Source organism: Pezoporus wallicus, unplaced genomic scaffold (assembly GCF_028554395.1).
Source record: "Pezoporus wallicus isolate ANWC-B61680 ecotype Strahan unplaced genomic scaffold, APGP_CSIRO_Pwel_v1 scaffold_6362, whole genome shotgun sequence".
Lineage (NCBI taxonomy): Eukaryota > Metazoa > Chordata > Aves > Psittaciformes > Psittacidae > Pezoporus > Pezoporus wallicus.
In genome coordinates this window covers 6,361,352-6,378,277 of record NW_026637663.1, presented here as the reverse complement: position 1 = coordinate 6,378,277, position 16,926 = coordinate 6,361,352, and the positions used below count along the sequence as shown (strand labels likewise).

The following is a 16,926-nucleotide window of genomic DNA, read 5'->3' as shown; positions in this document are numbered from 1 at the left end:
AAAGATTTGGCACACAAAGGTTAGGCTCTGCTCCCAACCTCTTCTGAAGTTTTTCATTCCCTTGACAGCAGAACCTTTACGAGACGCTAAAAGCTGGAGTAGAGTCACAGTTGGCAAAATCCAAGAACAGAGACTGAGAAACCTACAAGTCAGCATAATACAGACAGGGCAAAAGGATTCATCACTTCAAGCTCCAGTCATTTTTAATTCATTCCATGCTCTATATAGAGCATGCAGAGTGCAATCAAGGATGCAGAATTTCTCTGGAAATCATATTTAACCTCAAGACTGAAAAGCAGGCATACCCTAGATACAAATGTTAATTCATCCTAGAATATTGCAGTGATTATTATTTCATAGAAAGAAAGGACAGTTACATAGCCCCCATGGTGAAAAAAGGCACTTCACCATTTCTCTGGGCTCCCACTTTTCTATGAGCAGTTCAAGGGCTAGAAAATAGAAATCAATGAATAAGTATAACTAGGTAGAATGAAAGTATGTTCGTGCAGTCCTCCAGTATTTCCTTGTATTTTTATCAAGGCTTGCTGGCAATAGCATAAACCCACATGAGCAAACAACTATGAGTCTGCTTATGTGACTAAGTCCCACAAGACAAAATACTGCCTTCAATTATTTCCACTGAGGGTGTATTTTATTTTAAGGGAAGGGGGGGGGGAAGGAGGGATGCTTTTCATATCTAACTTCTAATTCCTTCTGGAAAAGTACAGATTAGACCATGATAAACAATTATTATAAGAAGCGAAGAAAACCATTGTGTTTTCCTCAGAAATATAAAAAACCATAATACCGTGCTAAACATTTCAATAGGGCAAGATGTTTCTTTTCACAAACATAATTTGGCTTAGGAGCAGAATATAATATTTTAAAGTTTCTAGAGCTCTCTGTAGTACACAAGAAAGATGTCCCCTTCTGGAATGTGTTCACATGCTGGGTGCTCACATGGAGATGTCCAGTAGCTTAACTCCACTGGGTAGCATCACTCCTCTGGTGGCACTAGTACTGCTTGTCATAATTTTTATTTGCTAACATTGATTTAATACTGGCATAAATAAAACAGCCATTACTAAAATCTGAAACATATTCACTCTTCTTAATAGTTGAATTTTTATGAACATGTGGTTTTTACAGTCTGATCAGCCAAGTGTTTTATGTATAACAAGAAAGTAGTATACATTTGCTTTGTATTCTACACATATGTAAAACCAGGAATTATTCCCATGTGAACTAGGACAAGCCTTTATAATGATTAATAAGTACAAGAAAACATTAAAATAAGTATAGCGGTAGTCTTAAATACCTTAGCAGTCCCTATACCATCAAGATGTGTGAATAAGAATCCAGTTGACCATGAACTGATGTGGGGAAGGTATATATCTTAACACTGAATGGGTAGAAGTTTAGCTACTTCTTAGCTTTTAGTTTGAAGAACCTGGATTTTCAAGAACTATGAGTTCAAATGCCTCCAGTTATGAAAATAGAACACTAAGCATTTAAGAAGGGTATTTATATTAAAAGATCCCTTCAAATCTTATTCTTTCTAAGGTATTTTTTTTAACCCCAATGCATGTAGGGAAAGCTAATACTCTACAGCTGCTTAAAAATCTACAACTACATACATTACTGTTATAAGATGTAAATTTTATAATCTAGTAAGACTGAAGAGAAAGTGCTTTGTAACAGGTTACCCCTTTTTCTACAGCTTATGAGAGGCCATAGATCTTACAACAACAAAACACACAGCTATCTTCAGGCATTCTGAGCAGAAGATGCTTAATACAGGATTATGACCCAAATTAACTGTACTGTTGTTTCTGAAAGTATTTTGACAGTTGCAGCCCACTGCAGTCTAATAGACTGAGCTAATGGAAACAGTGAGAGTTTGCCATGTGTTATTTTGCATATGGCAAGGACTCATTGTTTAGAAGTGATAACTGGTGCCTGTAATGCAGTTTTGTGACAGCTATACATTGCACTGACACCAGATCACGGTCAGATGATAAGGGTCAAATCATGTACTTACTCATGTGTAAGCAATGGAACGTCGCTCTTTCCTTCTCTGGTTGTGACAACATCACGTTTGACGCCAGATCCTTTTCCACAACTATCTTTGGCCAGAAGATCAAAAATTTCATTATTATACACTTCTACAACAGAAACCTCAACCCAGTAACTTCCTGGTGGCTTTTCTGAAATAAGCCTGGAGAATGAAAATAGGGGAAAAAAAAGGAAGAAAAAAGCTAAACGATGTTGAAGTCAAGCCCCAGTCTGTAAATAAAGAACTATTCGTTAACTGTAATCTAATTACAGTCTGATAAAATTGTTTATTAAGTATCTGCAGCCATGGCTTTGCCTCACCCATACACTAAGATTAAGCTGAAGAATCAGAATATACAGTTAAATTACACATGAAGCAGTAAATAAAACTTCATTTTCCAAACAGCTGTTCCAGCTTAAACTGGTTTTTGCTACCAGCCTCCCTCCTTCCTTAAGATTTTTTTATACCATTTCTTTGCTAGACATTGCATTCAGAGCTCAAGGTATGATAAACAGAGTGCAAGCAATGAACAGGTAGAGAGGGTAAACTGCACAGCTAGATCTGTAAGAGAGACTGCCAGTCCATAGCCTCAGAGTCCATAGCTCTCCTTTAATTAAGGAGAGTATTTACAGTTAGATATAGTTATCTGATACAAAATTGGATCTTTGATTTAGCTTATACCCTTCTCCAAAAGAAAAAGCTTAGCTGGAAAAGCTCTAATGGCTCTTCTACTATAACACAGCAGTGTATCAATTGAAATCATGCATTAGTTTAAACTAAAAAATCTAAGAATTCTCAAAGTAAGAACAGATTGTGATTAAAACCTCTACTATCATTCTTCCTGGGGACCAGGTTCTAATCTGGATCCTTTCAATCTATTCCCATCACCAGTCTTCACAAAACATGTAGGCACTTAATTAATCTTTGGACTCCTAAAACTATGGTTGAAGTATTTTCAAAAGTTAATTAGGAGTCTGAAGGACAGACAGGCAGATCACACACAGCAAGACTGCGTAATCTTATTTATTTTCTTAGAAAATCAGACTAAGCAGGAGAGAGTCTAGAAATCTGTATCAAAAATCAAATATTGAATGGCAGTCAGAGAAACTATAAATATTAATCACTATGAAGCTGGAATCTGTTATGGTAAATACATTACAAACATAATTTCATCTTTTCTGTAAAGTTTAAGATAACTGCCACTGCCACTTGGTTGTTACCTGAACACTTCTTGGGTAGCTCGAGGAATAATTCCAAGTTCTGATTCATCTTCTATGGCAAACACAAGGTTCTCCTCTGACTGCGGTCCCAACATTGTGTATGTCTTCCCGCTTCCGGTTTGCCCGTAAGCCATGATGCACACATTGTACCTGAAAGTTAAAAGGGCCTTCATTTTCTTTACCATTACCAAATTTGTTTGTTAGGTAGCAAGTCAAACCCCAAACAGTTTGGGAATGTTAAAGAAAACGCGTCACCCTAGGTTTTTCAGAGCAGAATCTCAGACATATCTGATTCTTAGAGAAATAATTTAATAATTGAGTGGTAGGAGTAGCTCGAACTGGGTGCCTCTGGGGAGGGATCCAGAACAAAGAAATTCCTGGGGTTTTATACCCTTACATTCTATGCACCCAACCATCACACACTGTTCACGCATCTCTTGGTGCATTGGTGAATTTTGGTCCGCTAACTAAACTTAATTCACAACAGGGAACAAAAACTGAAACAAAAAATAAATACAGCGCCCCTGCAGATTTCTTGCTGGAGATCTTAAAGTCTGACAGAAATTAAAGTACTGCTCACATCATTGCCTAAACAGATTTTATTTTTTAAACAGAATTGAATGGATGCTTTTAAGCAGAGTTTAAGGGATGCTTAGCTTGGAATGACTGACGAGGTTAAACCTCCTGTCTGCCCAACTTCCAGTTCATGCACTACTGAGCTGCTTGTTAATCAGCTCCCGAACCACTGCAGTTTAAAGAACAGCATTTTAAAGTAAACCATTGCTGGGTTTGATTTGTCTTAACAGCACTACACTACAAACCACAGCACTAATATCTTAACAGCTGGGAACAGCTTAACAGCTGGGAACTCTTCAGCTTTCATAGTCTTTTTCAGGCAGGCTCATCAGTCATAGCCACTTGGAAGAGATAAGACTGCCTTAATAGTAAGAGGCATACATTTTAAACCAAATGCATTAGGTCAGTATAAGCATGCACACAAAGAATACTCTGGAATAAAGGCGTTAGGAACTGTTCTGATACGGACTTGTAGAAGGTGAAAATATGCACTGTCATTGCAGAGGTACAGGCACCCACGAAACCCAATTCATCATCTTCTGAAGTAGACAGGTAAAGTACATCTCACGAACAGGACTCTGAAAATGCCCATCTCTCTGCACTGAAAATAATAAATAAAGTCCATAGCTATGAGCTCTGTTGTGGATGTCTGTGCAGCAGGGATCTGAATTTAGATGTAAGAGTCCTATCCAGAAAGTGTGATTTATCCAGCCACAGTACTACTTTGTGTTGAGGACCAATACTGTACTGTATGGCTGAAGGCTGGTCCATACTCAGCCGCATCTGCCCTGCAGCATCTGCCATCACTTTGGTATTGACCACAGAACTGTGCCAGTAAACACTCCTGGAAGATACGCAGTTATGCTGACAGGACTGCTCCTTCCCTGGACTATCATCTTGTTTGCTCAGAGGCACACCATGAGCAGAATCTCAAGGACTGCTTTGCAGTATGCTGAAATTTCTATTCTACTGGAGGCTGCAAGCAATGGGCTTGCTCCTGTTCTGCCAGGGAGTAAAATTTCACTGCTTAAGCTACCTCCTCTGTGGGCAGACCTGAACAGCTGCTTCTGGTTATCCGATGCTTTTCCTCGTATCAAAAATGTTGTTTCAAGCCCATGCCAGCGTATTTCAATGAACACCCCTCATATAATTATTTCAAATTTATGGTTTCAAGTCATGAAATACTTAAATGGCCAATGCAGAGAAAAATATTTGCAGTGATTTTTTGCATATTAAACATGCCTAGAAGCATTTATTTTTTGGAGAAGTATTTAGCAAGCTTTCTCTTGCTAGAAAAAAATGGCTGATAAGCAACACAGCAAATATCTGGGTACCTCTTCTGGGGATGCGAAATCAAAGTTGCAGCCAGTGAACCTACAGTGAGGTCCTCTCACGGGATGCAGAGTATAAAATAGAAGTCTAGTCATAGATTTGGTGAAGTAAAGGGGATTAACTGAAAATAGCACTGCAGCAAAATGAAATGGGCTAGACATTAGAGCTGTAAATCTGAAATGAATGATTTCTCTAAGAGTTCACTGCTGACATAACTCTGCTTCCATATATGTTAGTGGAAGAGCTCCTACTAAGTTTGGTAGTTTTTAACTAGGCTTACAATGAGCCATTTTCACAATTCCATCCTAACACACACTGCGTGGCCAGCCCATAGCTTTTTGAGATTTCCAGCCCTGCTCCAAAATTAAAGAGAACGTTGGAACCAAAAAGAGAGCCAGAACTTTGCAAGTAGTAGTTTTCCTTAGGAAAACCAGAATGGAAGCCTTTTTAGAAGTCCTTCAAACTTTCATATAGTCCAGCTATTCAAGTTTTCCTTCATTGCTAGTTGTTAGAAAGTAAGCATTATGTACAAAATAGCTCTGACAAGATACAGATGGTCAGATTAGAAGCTAAGTAGACAGGTGCTTGTAACATTGAAGATATTCAAATCTTCAAGTATCAATCAGTGATAACTTCTCCACCAAAGCAAAAACAGTAAGCCCAAATGACCTAAAATGATAAAGTGGTATCACATCTAAATAGGCACAGGAGAGAATGAACTGTTGACAGATGCAACAAGATGACAAACAGCAGACTAGTTTGTATTTAACTAGTTTACTTCATTGGTGTTCCGGTTCCAACAAAAGGGTTAGAAATAGAGCAATCTGAAAATTTCAGACTATGATTCATCTATGTGCCCTGATATTTCTCCTTCTACTCTCTGCTTCTTTAGTTATATTCTTGAGTAGAAAAGTTCTTATTGTCAAGCTAGAATATCAATAGAATCATAGAATTATAGAATGCTTTGGGTTGGAAGGGACCTTAAGATCATCTAATTCCAACCCCCCTCCCCTGGGCAGGGACACCTTTCACTAGACCAGCCTGCTCAAAGCCTGTCCAACCTGGCCTTGAACACTGCCAGGGATGGATCATTCACAACTGCCTTGGGCAACCTGTTTCAGTGCTTCACCACCTTCACAATAAAGAATTGCTTCTTTATATCTAACCTAAATCTCCCCTGTTTAAGTTTGATTCCATTGGCCCTTGTTCCATCACTACAGTCCTGATGAAGAGTCCCTCTCTGGCATCCTTGTAGGCCCCCTTCAGATACTGGAAGGCTGCTATGATATAAAATAGTTTCATAGTATTTCTCTCCTAAAAAGAGTATGGGTATTCAGTCCAGCAAAGTTATCACTAGGAGAGAACACTATTAAAGGAAATCAAAGGCAGAGAATTGTATTCTTCTTTAAAATAAAAAGTTGGATTCCTCAATGCTGTAAAGAAAAGAAATGTTATCTTCCTCCCTTGCTGGCCCTGTATATCTAACTTTAAACTTTGAAGCTTGCTGTACTTTGTCTCTTTTGCATATGGAATAATCTGAAAAGTGAAACAATTCATTAGGGAAGAAAAATAAAGAAAGGGAGTGGAACACACCTTTCTACTTAAGCTAAAAGTTGTTACAGACCACTTTGGAGTCCAGACTAAAACAACCAGGAGCAGCAAAGAGGTTCAAAGTTCAGACTATGTATGTCTGTTTCCCATTTACAATGGCAAAGCTGCTGAGAAACAGGGCTTGTATGCACAGCCTTGCCTTCCCTGAAAATCTGCTTCTGTTTAAATGACACTTCTGGAAGAACAAGACAGGTCTTTTGTTTTCAGTAGCAGAGCATTTCCTAACTGAACATAAAACCCTAGCTTTTAGGGCAGGATTCTCCCAACATGGGAATTAGAAAGTGGGAAGTACAGCAGATCAAGTACAGATCAGGTATGTCTGAAGATACAGAAATGACATATTAAGCCAAAGAAAACTTAACGGTTATGGCTAAATAAAGTAGAGAGAGAAAACAGTGGTTATAAGGATTTCTTCAGGCTCCTCCAACCTAGGTCCCTAGGTTGCTCAGCTGTGGAAACTGTACTTACTCATCTTTGGTAAACGAGAATAATGTCATATAGGATCTTTAGACCAGGTAGCCACTGTGGGCCTCACTGTGACACGTGTAAAGGGATGGCTGGGCTTTCCCAGTATTCACAATATCCTGATTTCCTCTTCAAAGCTGCTTTTAAGAAAAGAAGACTTGGACACCTCAGTGCGCAGGCTGACAGGAACAAGGATTGCTACTGTCCAATTATGCCACTGTGGACAGAAATGGACTGTCTTTACCTCTACAGGGAGGGAAAGGTCCATGACAACTCTACAACCACCGTCTATAGTTGAGTGGAACTGGAGCGGGGTTGAGAAAGGAGAAGTTAAGTTTTGTATAAATCTCAGTTCAAGACTCAAAGATTCAATAGATTCAATATTCACATGAATTGCACAATTCAAATACGCACAATTCAAAGATTCAATATGCACATCAAGACTACTTTGCAAAAGTAGCTTAAGTTGGCTCTAGTATAAACGAAAAATCACACTTATGAACTTCACTGGCTAGAAATAATTACATATATTTGTTAGTCCTTCTTACTAATCAGTTTTGTATTCAAACCAGAATTCTGTTTTAAATCCAGTGCCTGAAGGAACATTAGAACTATGACTGAGAATGCTCAGTTCTGGTTCAACCAGGAACTGATTCCTGGTTCATCTTCATATGGCCTGTGCTGTACACAACAACAGAACAGATGCTTCACTTCACCAGTTAGGAGACCAGAAAAAAAAAAAAACACAAAAACCAACACACTTTTTAATTTCCAAATTTGCTCCATTAAATTTTGCAAACAGTGTTTTCACTGTCCTTATGCAGAAACATTTACTTGGTGTTCAGTAGAAAGAAGACAGGAAAATGGAACTGCAAAGCTACAAAACTTAACAGGATATTAACTAAATGTTGAGGTTTTTTTTCAATTGATGTATTTAAGTAGATTATTCTGCTTTAGCTTTCTTACTTCCACCTTTTAACTTACCCATCCAGGAGAGATGTTAGCAAAGGGGCCACATCTGCAAATACTGCATCTTGTGACTCCGAAGCACTGTAAACTCTGAGGAGAAAAGTGCAATGATTAACTGAAGAAAAAAAATAACTATGTTGTCACAATTCAAGAACATAAACTAGGGGAAATGAAGGCAAGTGACATAAAACTTGTGACCTGCTGACATTTTAACACTTGCACAGGTTGCCCGGAGAAGCTGTGACTGCCCCATCCCTGGCAGTGTTCAAGGCCCGGTTGGACAGGGCTTTGAGCAACCTGGTAGAAGGTGTCCCTGTCTGTTGCAGGGGGTTGGAACAAGATCTTTAAGGTCCTTTCCAACCCAAACCAGTCTGGGATTCTATGATTCTGTGTCAGAGAGCTAAAAATTAGAACTCCAAGGTTCTCGCCCATTTTTGGAGAGCGGCTGTTGTGTGTGCTGGAGGGAACAACCCACAGGTGTACACTTGTGACTCTCTGAGCTTATCCTAATCCTTCTGCCTGCCTCTCTGACAGACAGACTCTACTTTTTCAGGCTGTACTGGATCCCTGTTACTTTCTCCCACCTACCAAACTGAAATATCCCTGCCTCCCGTGTCTCCTTTGCATCCCTAAGAAAGGGAGTGGTCACATTGTGCTTCCCTTTAGATGCAGGTAAGGCTTTGGGGTACAGAGGCTGCAGACTTGCCACGTGGCTTGTCTAACAAGAGTCAGTGACACAGAGGAAATAAGAAGGCCCTGAGGATCTTGCTTAAGAATGCACTGTCTTTGTGGACAGCATCAGTCTAAGGTACATCCATCCCCATCCCAACTGAACTATCTGCTCTGAAATAAACCCTTCTCACTGGAGAGAAGACTGTCTTTTACATTGTGATGTGGATTCAAACTAATTTTTAAACCGAAGGAAAGACAATGAAATTGAATGCTCTTCTACCTTTCAGAAAACAAGGACAGTACAATCCTTGGGCCAGAACAACATCTAAAGCAACTGTGTATGTTTTTCAAATCCAAGGAAAAAACCCAAACTAACACAGGACCCTTCAAAGAAATATTTCCTCTGATCCTTTCAAGTTTGTACAACATAAAATCAAGACCTGAAAATAGGAAATCATCAAAGGGAGGATAATTTTGATCATAAAACATGGACTTCTAACTCTCTCATTTCTTCCGTAGCACACCAAAAATATATCCTCCCCAAGATTACAGCCTGCAGCAAGCGCTGTTTATACAAGATGAACAGAATATAAAACACGAATGTCATTAGCCACATTTAAGTATTTGAGGTATGGATGTTTATCTTTGGAAAAAGCTTCCTTTTCTGATATCTTTCTGTTGTGATTTTTGTTTTGTTTAGCTCTGTTTAACAATGAGTGATATGTGTTCTTTATGGCTTATAGCAAAATGACTAACTAGAAACAGGAATTTTGGGTAGCAACAAACATTACAAAGCATAGTCACTTCCCTGTGTATGTAGTATACTAGTACACTTCACTTAGCAGTGTATCCCACAGCTTGTGTATTATACTACAAGTGTAACTGAATGAAGACATATTGTGCACTTTAGCATTTGCTCAAGCTCTACTATATTTGACCACGGTTTGGCCACTACAGTCTATAGCTTGCACAAATGCAGATTTTGCATTCATGTTCTCCATAAAAAAAAGACTTTACAGATGGATCACTGATAAACAGATATAGTATTGGAGCCAACCCACTTAATTCAGCATTTTGTTCCTGACAATAGCCAGAGGAAGGAGCAAGAAACACTGGTGGCTGGAAACACTGTAACTCTGTGCCACATCCTAATCCTTAAAATACGTAAACTGGCCTCAAAACTGTAATATGAGTTGAATCTCTGTTTCAAAGAAAATATTATTAGAATTAGCATTCAATTTCTTTTTACATCTTGCTGAATTCTTGGCCTAGAGTAACATCCTGTGGCAGTGTATTCCACAGACTAATTATAAGTTGCATGAAAACGTACTCTCTTTAATCAGGAAAGAAGCACTTGTCTGGCTTGATGGACAAATACTGCTTGTCTTGCCATTCCACTGATGTGCTGTCACACTACACTGAGAAACCAACAAATATGCAGAGATGTGGCACAGCCTGTACTAGGAGGACATAGACACTGAATAGCAATCCCCTATCCTTGTTTTGCATGCATAGACGCATATGCTTCAGTAAACTTTGCACATCAAATCTGCAAGGTCCATATAAGAGAGCAAAAAGCACTTCCAAACACTTTTCTCTGCTTAATTTATCATCTACAATTCATAAAATACTTATTAGCACTGAGCCCTCCATTTTAACCAGCTAGGTCTCTAACTCGGTACGTGTTGAAATGATGTTATTTTTCGTGACATATCAAAACATCTCAGAGCTACTACATTAAAAAAACCCTACAACTTAGTTATTTTAGGAATGAGAACATTCATACTGTCTTGCTACCAACCGTTACCAGGTAGAATAAACCAGTCTTAGTAGTCTGTTTGCACTGTGAAGAACTACAGCAGTAGCTAACTATGTCAGGTTCAGTTTCTAGTAGCTCTATAGAGGAAAGACACAGGGCTCCATGTTACAGTAACTACTCCAAATGTTTACTCAACTTCCTAAAGAGGTTTTATTGCCACTGCTTAGGTGCTGTGATTCATATGCTACTGGTACCCAAATGAAGTAGCTTAAAATTGTCTTCAACTAGTTTATGCTATGCTGTAATCACATCACTAGCTGAGGCATGGACACCCACTTAATTAATCTGAGACCATGGAAGATGCAGCAAACCCAGGGAATCTCTTTCTATAAGCCCATGTATTTTTACCAGAACGATGATAGATTTGTGCCTGTGCAGTGATAAATGTTAATTTTGCCTTGAAATTTTGATCATCTTTTTTATTTTGCTAACTGATTTGCCAATAAAACTATAAAAGCATAACATGCTGAAAGCTGGAATTTTCTTCGTGAGCTGAAATCAAATATTTTGACATTTATTAGTTCCATAAACGTTGCTAAAAAAATAAACATTTTTGAGTTCATAAGAACCATATGCTCTTCTGTTTATAGAAAAGAGCTGTGCTGGGACACTAGAAAAACATTCCCCAAGAACTGCATTCTTTGGGGGATTTACATTTTTTTAACCCTTTTCCTGATTATCAGGATCTCCACCACATGTCCAGAGTCACAGCATCTCTGGAGTTCTGTGTCAACACTATTAGTGGTGTTGCTCTACGGAGTTAATTCTGCATTTACTTCAACTGGCACGGCTGTATTAGGTATAGCTGGAGAGTGAAAGAAATTACTTTGAGTAGCTTAGCATACATGCGATGAGGCCATGTACCTTGACAAATCTCTTATGCCTGGTATCAAAGGAGTCCTATAACCTATGGGGTCATTAAAGCTTCCCCAAGATTTGCATTATCTTGGGAATTTTCAGGTTTTGGTGGCCTATAAAACAGCAGTCCCCAGTCTTCATAAGCAGAAAAAGGCAGCATCTTAGAAGGATTCTACAAGGAAAGGGTGAATGACTGGCAACATTTAACAAACCTACAGCAGTTCAGGCTGAGCAGGCTCAGAACTTAAGTTTAAACCAGGACAGATAATTCATGCTGGATAAATCTGACTTTAAATCAAGCTTTGTCTCCGAGCAAGGAAGCATGAAATTGTCCTTATGTGTTATGTTTCCAGAGGGTTCTGAGGCATGGTTCAGGGTAGAGAGCCTACTGTATGAGGCATTGTGAGGTACAGACACAAAGTTTGCACTAGAAAAAGGCATAGGGCAAATTTCGCTATTTCTTCATTGACAGCAATCTCATTTGTATTAATTTAATCCTTCATTCCTATTTTCAGAAGTTCAGATCAGCTCCATTCTGAAAGTACATAAGGCATTTTTCAGCCTGATTCCCTGCAGTTTTCTGTCTTGTGGACTGACTCTCTGGTGGCCCATAAGGCACAAACACTAACTAAAACCCTTACCACAGCCAGTGCATTCAAAATCTCTCGTTTATTTGGATTATTGAGCATCTAATAAGGTAAGTGGTCACACCACAGCCTTTCCCTTGGAGAGCACTGATTTACATGCCACTACTCTACCCTGCTGTCCATGTTCAGGCTATTTTAACTCTAACTTAAAAGGAACACAACTCATCTTCAAGTCTGTCCTGGGTTCAACAGTAGCAGTCATTTTTCTCCTTCTTGGTAGCTGGTGCAGTGCAGTGTTTTGACTTTTGGCCTGGGAACAGAGCTGATAACAATGATGTTTTGGTTTGGCCAAGGATTTTGTGAGCCTCATGCTCTGCCAGGGAGGAGGGGAAGCCGGGAGGAAGCGGGGACAAGACACCTGACCCAAACTGACCAAAGAGGTATTCCATACCACAGCACGTCATGCCCAGGAGGTAACGGAGAGTTACCTGGAAGGGCTGGGAGACTGCGGGGTTGGAGGAAGTATGGGTCGGTGCTTGGTCGGGCTGGGGGAGGGGGGGGCAAGTTATTGGTCAGCTGGTGGTGAGGTGTTGTATTCTCTTCCCTTGTTATTTCCTTTATCATTATTATCATTGGTGGTAGCAGTAGTGATCTGTGTTATACCTTAGTTACTAAACTGTTCTTATCTCAGCCCGTGGGAGTTGCATTCTTTTCGATTCTCCTCTCTGTCCCCCCGGGGGCAGGGGGAGGGCAAGAAGGCAGGGGGAGTGAACTAATTGCCTGACTGGGTTTAAACCACGACAGTTCTTTTGGCACCCAACGTGGGGCTCGAAGGGTTGAGATAACGACAGATCTGACCAGATTAATAGTCACTTGTCACAATGCTGATTTATTGGCTCTCAGAGTTGTTCCTCTTGATCTCACAGTTTCAGAATGCAGTACATTACTTACAGCCGGTATTCGCTGTGTTAGTGTTTATCAAGTGTGGGGCTTGGGCTAAGGTTCTTGTCTCACTGTACTTTATGGCAATGACTTGTAACACGGGTGGGCTCCAGCAGCAGGGCGGGACGGACGCAGCCGTGGACTTGTACCTGGCCGTCCGGCTGCTCTTCACCGGCCTGGCCCTCGCCCTCGCCTCCGTCTTGGTGAGGCCGCGGGGAGCCGCGGGGGAGCGGCCCCGGGAGCCGGCGGCTGCTGAAGCGGCCCGGGAGAGTGGCCCCGGGGACCAAGCGGCGGCGGGAGCAGGGCCGGAGGCCGCGAGGGGACGGCTGCCGGTGGAGGAGGTCGGGGCGGTCGAGGAGAGGAAGGAGGCGGCTGCAAAGCAGCGGTAGAACGCGGCGGAGGAGCCGAGCCCCGCGGCCGAGCCCAGCCCCGCGACGGCCGAGAGCATTCCCCGGAAGCCGCCCGCCGAGCCCCAGGAGGATGCAGGAGACCACGCAGCATTTCCCAGCAGGGCAGAGGAGGAAGAGCTGGACTCAGAAGAGAAGCTGGTGGTGGGAGAGCCGGCAAGCACAGCAGCTACCCCAGCCCCAGTGACAAGTACAGCAGCATCGTGTGAGAGTTCTGAAGGTTTTGAATGGCCTTTGGGTATCCTTGGGACCTGCCTGCTGATTGTGATGGGGATCAGCATGTTGGCACACACACAGGCTGTGTTCTACCCACAACCATTTTGTCTGATCTCAAAAGTTAAGCAGAGTCAGGTTTGGGTCTTGTCTGGGGTTAGACGATGATATAGGAGGACCAGGAGATTTTCCCCAAAGCTGGACAGTCATGAGTGGCAGGGTGTGTGGGACAGTATGGGCAAGTATCTAGTCCACTGGGCCCCTCCAGTGCTTTGGAAGAGTCGGAGATGGAAGGCAGCTGTATGGAGTCCCCAGCAACAAGCTGCAGAGTAGGGGGAGGGCAAGAAGGGGGGGGAAGTGAGTGAACAAGCTGTCTGACTGGGTTTAAACCTCGACAAAGTCTTACAAGTCCTTAGTCCAGTTTTTTGCTCAGTCATGCTGTATGTCTAATGCTGAAGTCATGCAATCCACCTCAGTTCATAGAATCAGAATAGTCTGAGTTGAAAGGGACCTTTAAAGTTCATCTAGTCCACAACCCCTGCAATGAGCAGGAACATCTTCAACTAGATCAGGTTGCTCAGAGCCCCATCCAGCCAGACCCCCACCCATGTTTCCAGGGATTACCTATTAACCTGTTCCAGTGCTTCACCACCCTCATTGTAAAAACTGTCTTACTTATATCTAGTCCTAATCTACACTATTTTAGTTTAAACCCATTACCCCTTGTCCTGTTTCAACAGGCCCTGCTAAAAAGTTTGTCCCCATTTTTCTTACAAGCACCCTTTAAGTACTGAAAAGCAAACATCACTTCCTTACCTTTAAAATGGGGATAACATTTTACTATCTCACAACATGTAGCAGGCATGTAGCTCACAACAGAAAGATAGGAGCAGCCTCACGCTCGCAGGCCCTTGTCCTCATGAGGGACTTCAACCATCATGATATCTTTTGGAGGGTCAGACAGGTGATCTTAAGGTCCTTTCCAACCCTAACTATTCTGTGATTCTCTGATTATATAGAACTTCCAGCAATCCAGATTGCTGCATACGACTACCTACCTTTCAAACTGAAAAGTCTTGTTTATTGATGCATGACCAGGACGGCTACACTTTACAAGGACAGTTTCCTAAGACAAAACCAAAATAGTCATAGTTAATATCATAGGCTCACACAGAAACACAAAGAAATATTTATCAATTCTAACATTTGAGCTGACAGCAGTAATAAAGGATCATGAAGTCCAAGGTCCTTCTCCAGCAGTCACCAACATGTGAGTCTGTACAGTCTGTACACTGCAGTGAAACCAGCAAGACTACAAGACATGATCTCAAGACATGGATTATTAAAGACCAACCAACACAAAATATGCACACTTAAGTTCATGAGGATGATTCAAACCCTTACCTGAACTTATGTGCGTAGAAAGCCACAGGCAAGTAAATCCAACCTCCCTAACTGCCACCACAGGTAGAAAAAAAAAGGCAAAAAACTCTTTTTTGTTATAGAGCCAGTTTTCACAGTATCTTTTCAGACTGATTTTATGTACATTTGTGCCTAGAACTGAGCAGAAGATGTGCACTTTATAGAGTAACACGCTAGACCACCACTGTGAGAAAGATCTGCACTAGCACAATAGCCGGAATTACATGAGTTTATAGTGAAATCCACTTTCCGGATGGATTACATAGTAGTTTTCTGACAGTAAGTAAGTAACTCTTTTAAACTATTACCAGAGTACAGTCACAGCAGCCTGACATTCCTTACATAGCAACTTCTGTGCCCGTCTGTTCCTTCTGGCAAATGTTGCTTAAGTGCAGAGAAAAGCACAGAAAATACTTCATCTAATCCAAGGAGGTTTCCTAGTTTACTAACCTGGGGTAACATTACTGCATTTGATGGGAGTGCTGAAATTCCTACTGTGCTTCAGACAAGTAGATTGGAGTACTAAACTAATGGCCTTCAAATTAGCATTGCTACAGACTGAAGTTGTAAACAACTGAGCAAATAACAATTGCGTAACACTATGTCCAGCATGCAAATGGCTAATAAAAACCAAATTTCTTGGTTTGAGTTTACAAGTATTTCTCTCCTTTGGAGAAGGCCAACCATTATCAAACTAATGATGACTACACTCACTCTACAGAATGAGCTGTTACCCATCCCAATACTGGCAAATTTAGCCGCAGTGCAGATGTAAGTACAACACTTTGCTACAGAATGGCCTGACACCAAAATTCTAATAGGATCAGTAACCAACAGGCACTGGGGGAAGGAGAAAAAAAGAAAATTAAAAAAAAGGAAAAGAATTATATTGTTATGGAACACATTTCTGATTCAGAGATCGATGTACTTGCAGACCAGCTTTCCATAAGGTGAGAAATGGAACATAAAAAGCTATCTGGATGACACAGTAACAGAAGAATTGTTAATAGGCTGAAGCTCCATATGAGCATTTGTAATGACCTTCCTTTCTCAGGAGATCAGTACAGGCTAAAATATATCCACTACTGCTACTGGCCTACAAAATCTCATCAAGTTTCCCTGTCAATAGTGCTTATGACAGGTGTCTCACAAGAACACTGAAAAATCTCTTTTTCACCCCAGAGTCACGGAATACTCCTAGTCTGAGTTCTTTCAGGGCAATATGAATCCTTGAAATGACAAAAGTATACTTCATAAATATCCACAATCTGTCCTGACATCCAAGCTTGCTCCCTAATCCATGTGGAGCAGTTCAACCTGATGCGCACTATGTACTTACTTTCCACCATTATAGTACAATAAACTATAGGAGAAAGGCTCAGACCGTTGGAAATGTTGAGTTGGGCATACATGGGAAAGTAAAAAGAAAACTTCACAAATCTTAAAGTAGCTCAAAGCCTGAAATGAAATACTTTTCTCTTTTTAGACTTAGAATGAGAATAATGATTCTCTAGACAAGATAAGCAAGATTATAGTAAAGATCACATATGTGTTTTGAAGAATGATATGAATCTCTAAACAAAAGAAAAAACACTCAAAGACTAAATGGAATTCAAGTAGTCTCAGTCTCACAAATAGATACTCAACTATTCTGTCCAAGTATCAGTTCTGCCCATCTATAGTCAATTTGAAGACCTAACACAGCTCATGGCAGAAGAGAAGCAAAGCTGCTTTATACTGCCATTTCTGTTGTGGTCTTTCAATTCTAGTTATAACA

At 40.7% G+C, this 16,926-nt stretch overlaps 1 protein-coding gene across 2 annotated transcripts in view; it reads right to left on the bottom strand.

Moving 5' to 3' along the window:
- The window catches only part of KIF25 (kinesin family member 25), a 40,113-nt gene that overhangs the window by 8,471 nt on the left and 14,716 nt on the right, over positions 1–16,926 (bottom strand). For both annotated transcript variants that reach the window (XM_057406957.1, XM_057406958.1), the window contains exons 8-11: positions 14,786–14,853; positions 8,245–8,319; positions 3,277–3,426; positions 2,042–2,218 (exon numbers count right to left, since the gene is read on the bottom strand). In XM_057406957.1, coding sequence (XP_057262940.1) covers positions 2,042–2,218; positions 3,277–3,426; positions 8,245–8,319; positions 14,786–14,853 — 470 coding nt within the window. The remainder of the gene's footprint in view (positions 1–2,041; positions 2,219–3,276; positions 3,427–8,244; positions 8,320–14,785; positions 14,854–16,926) is intronic.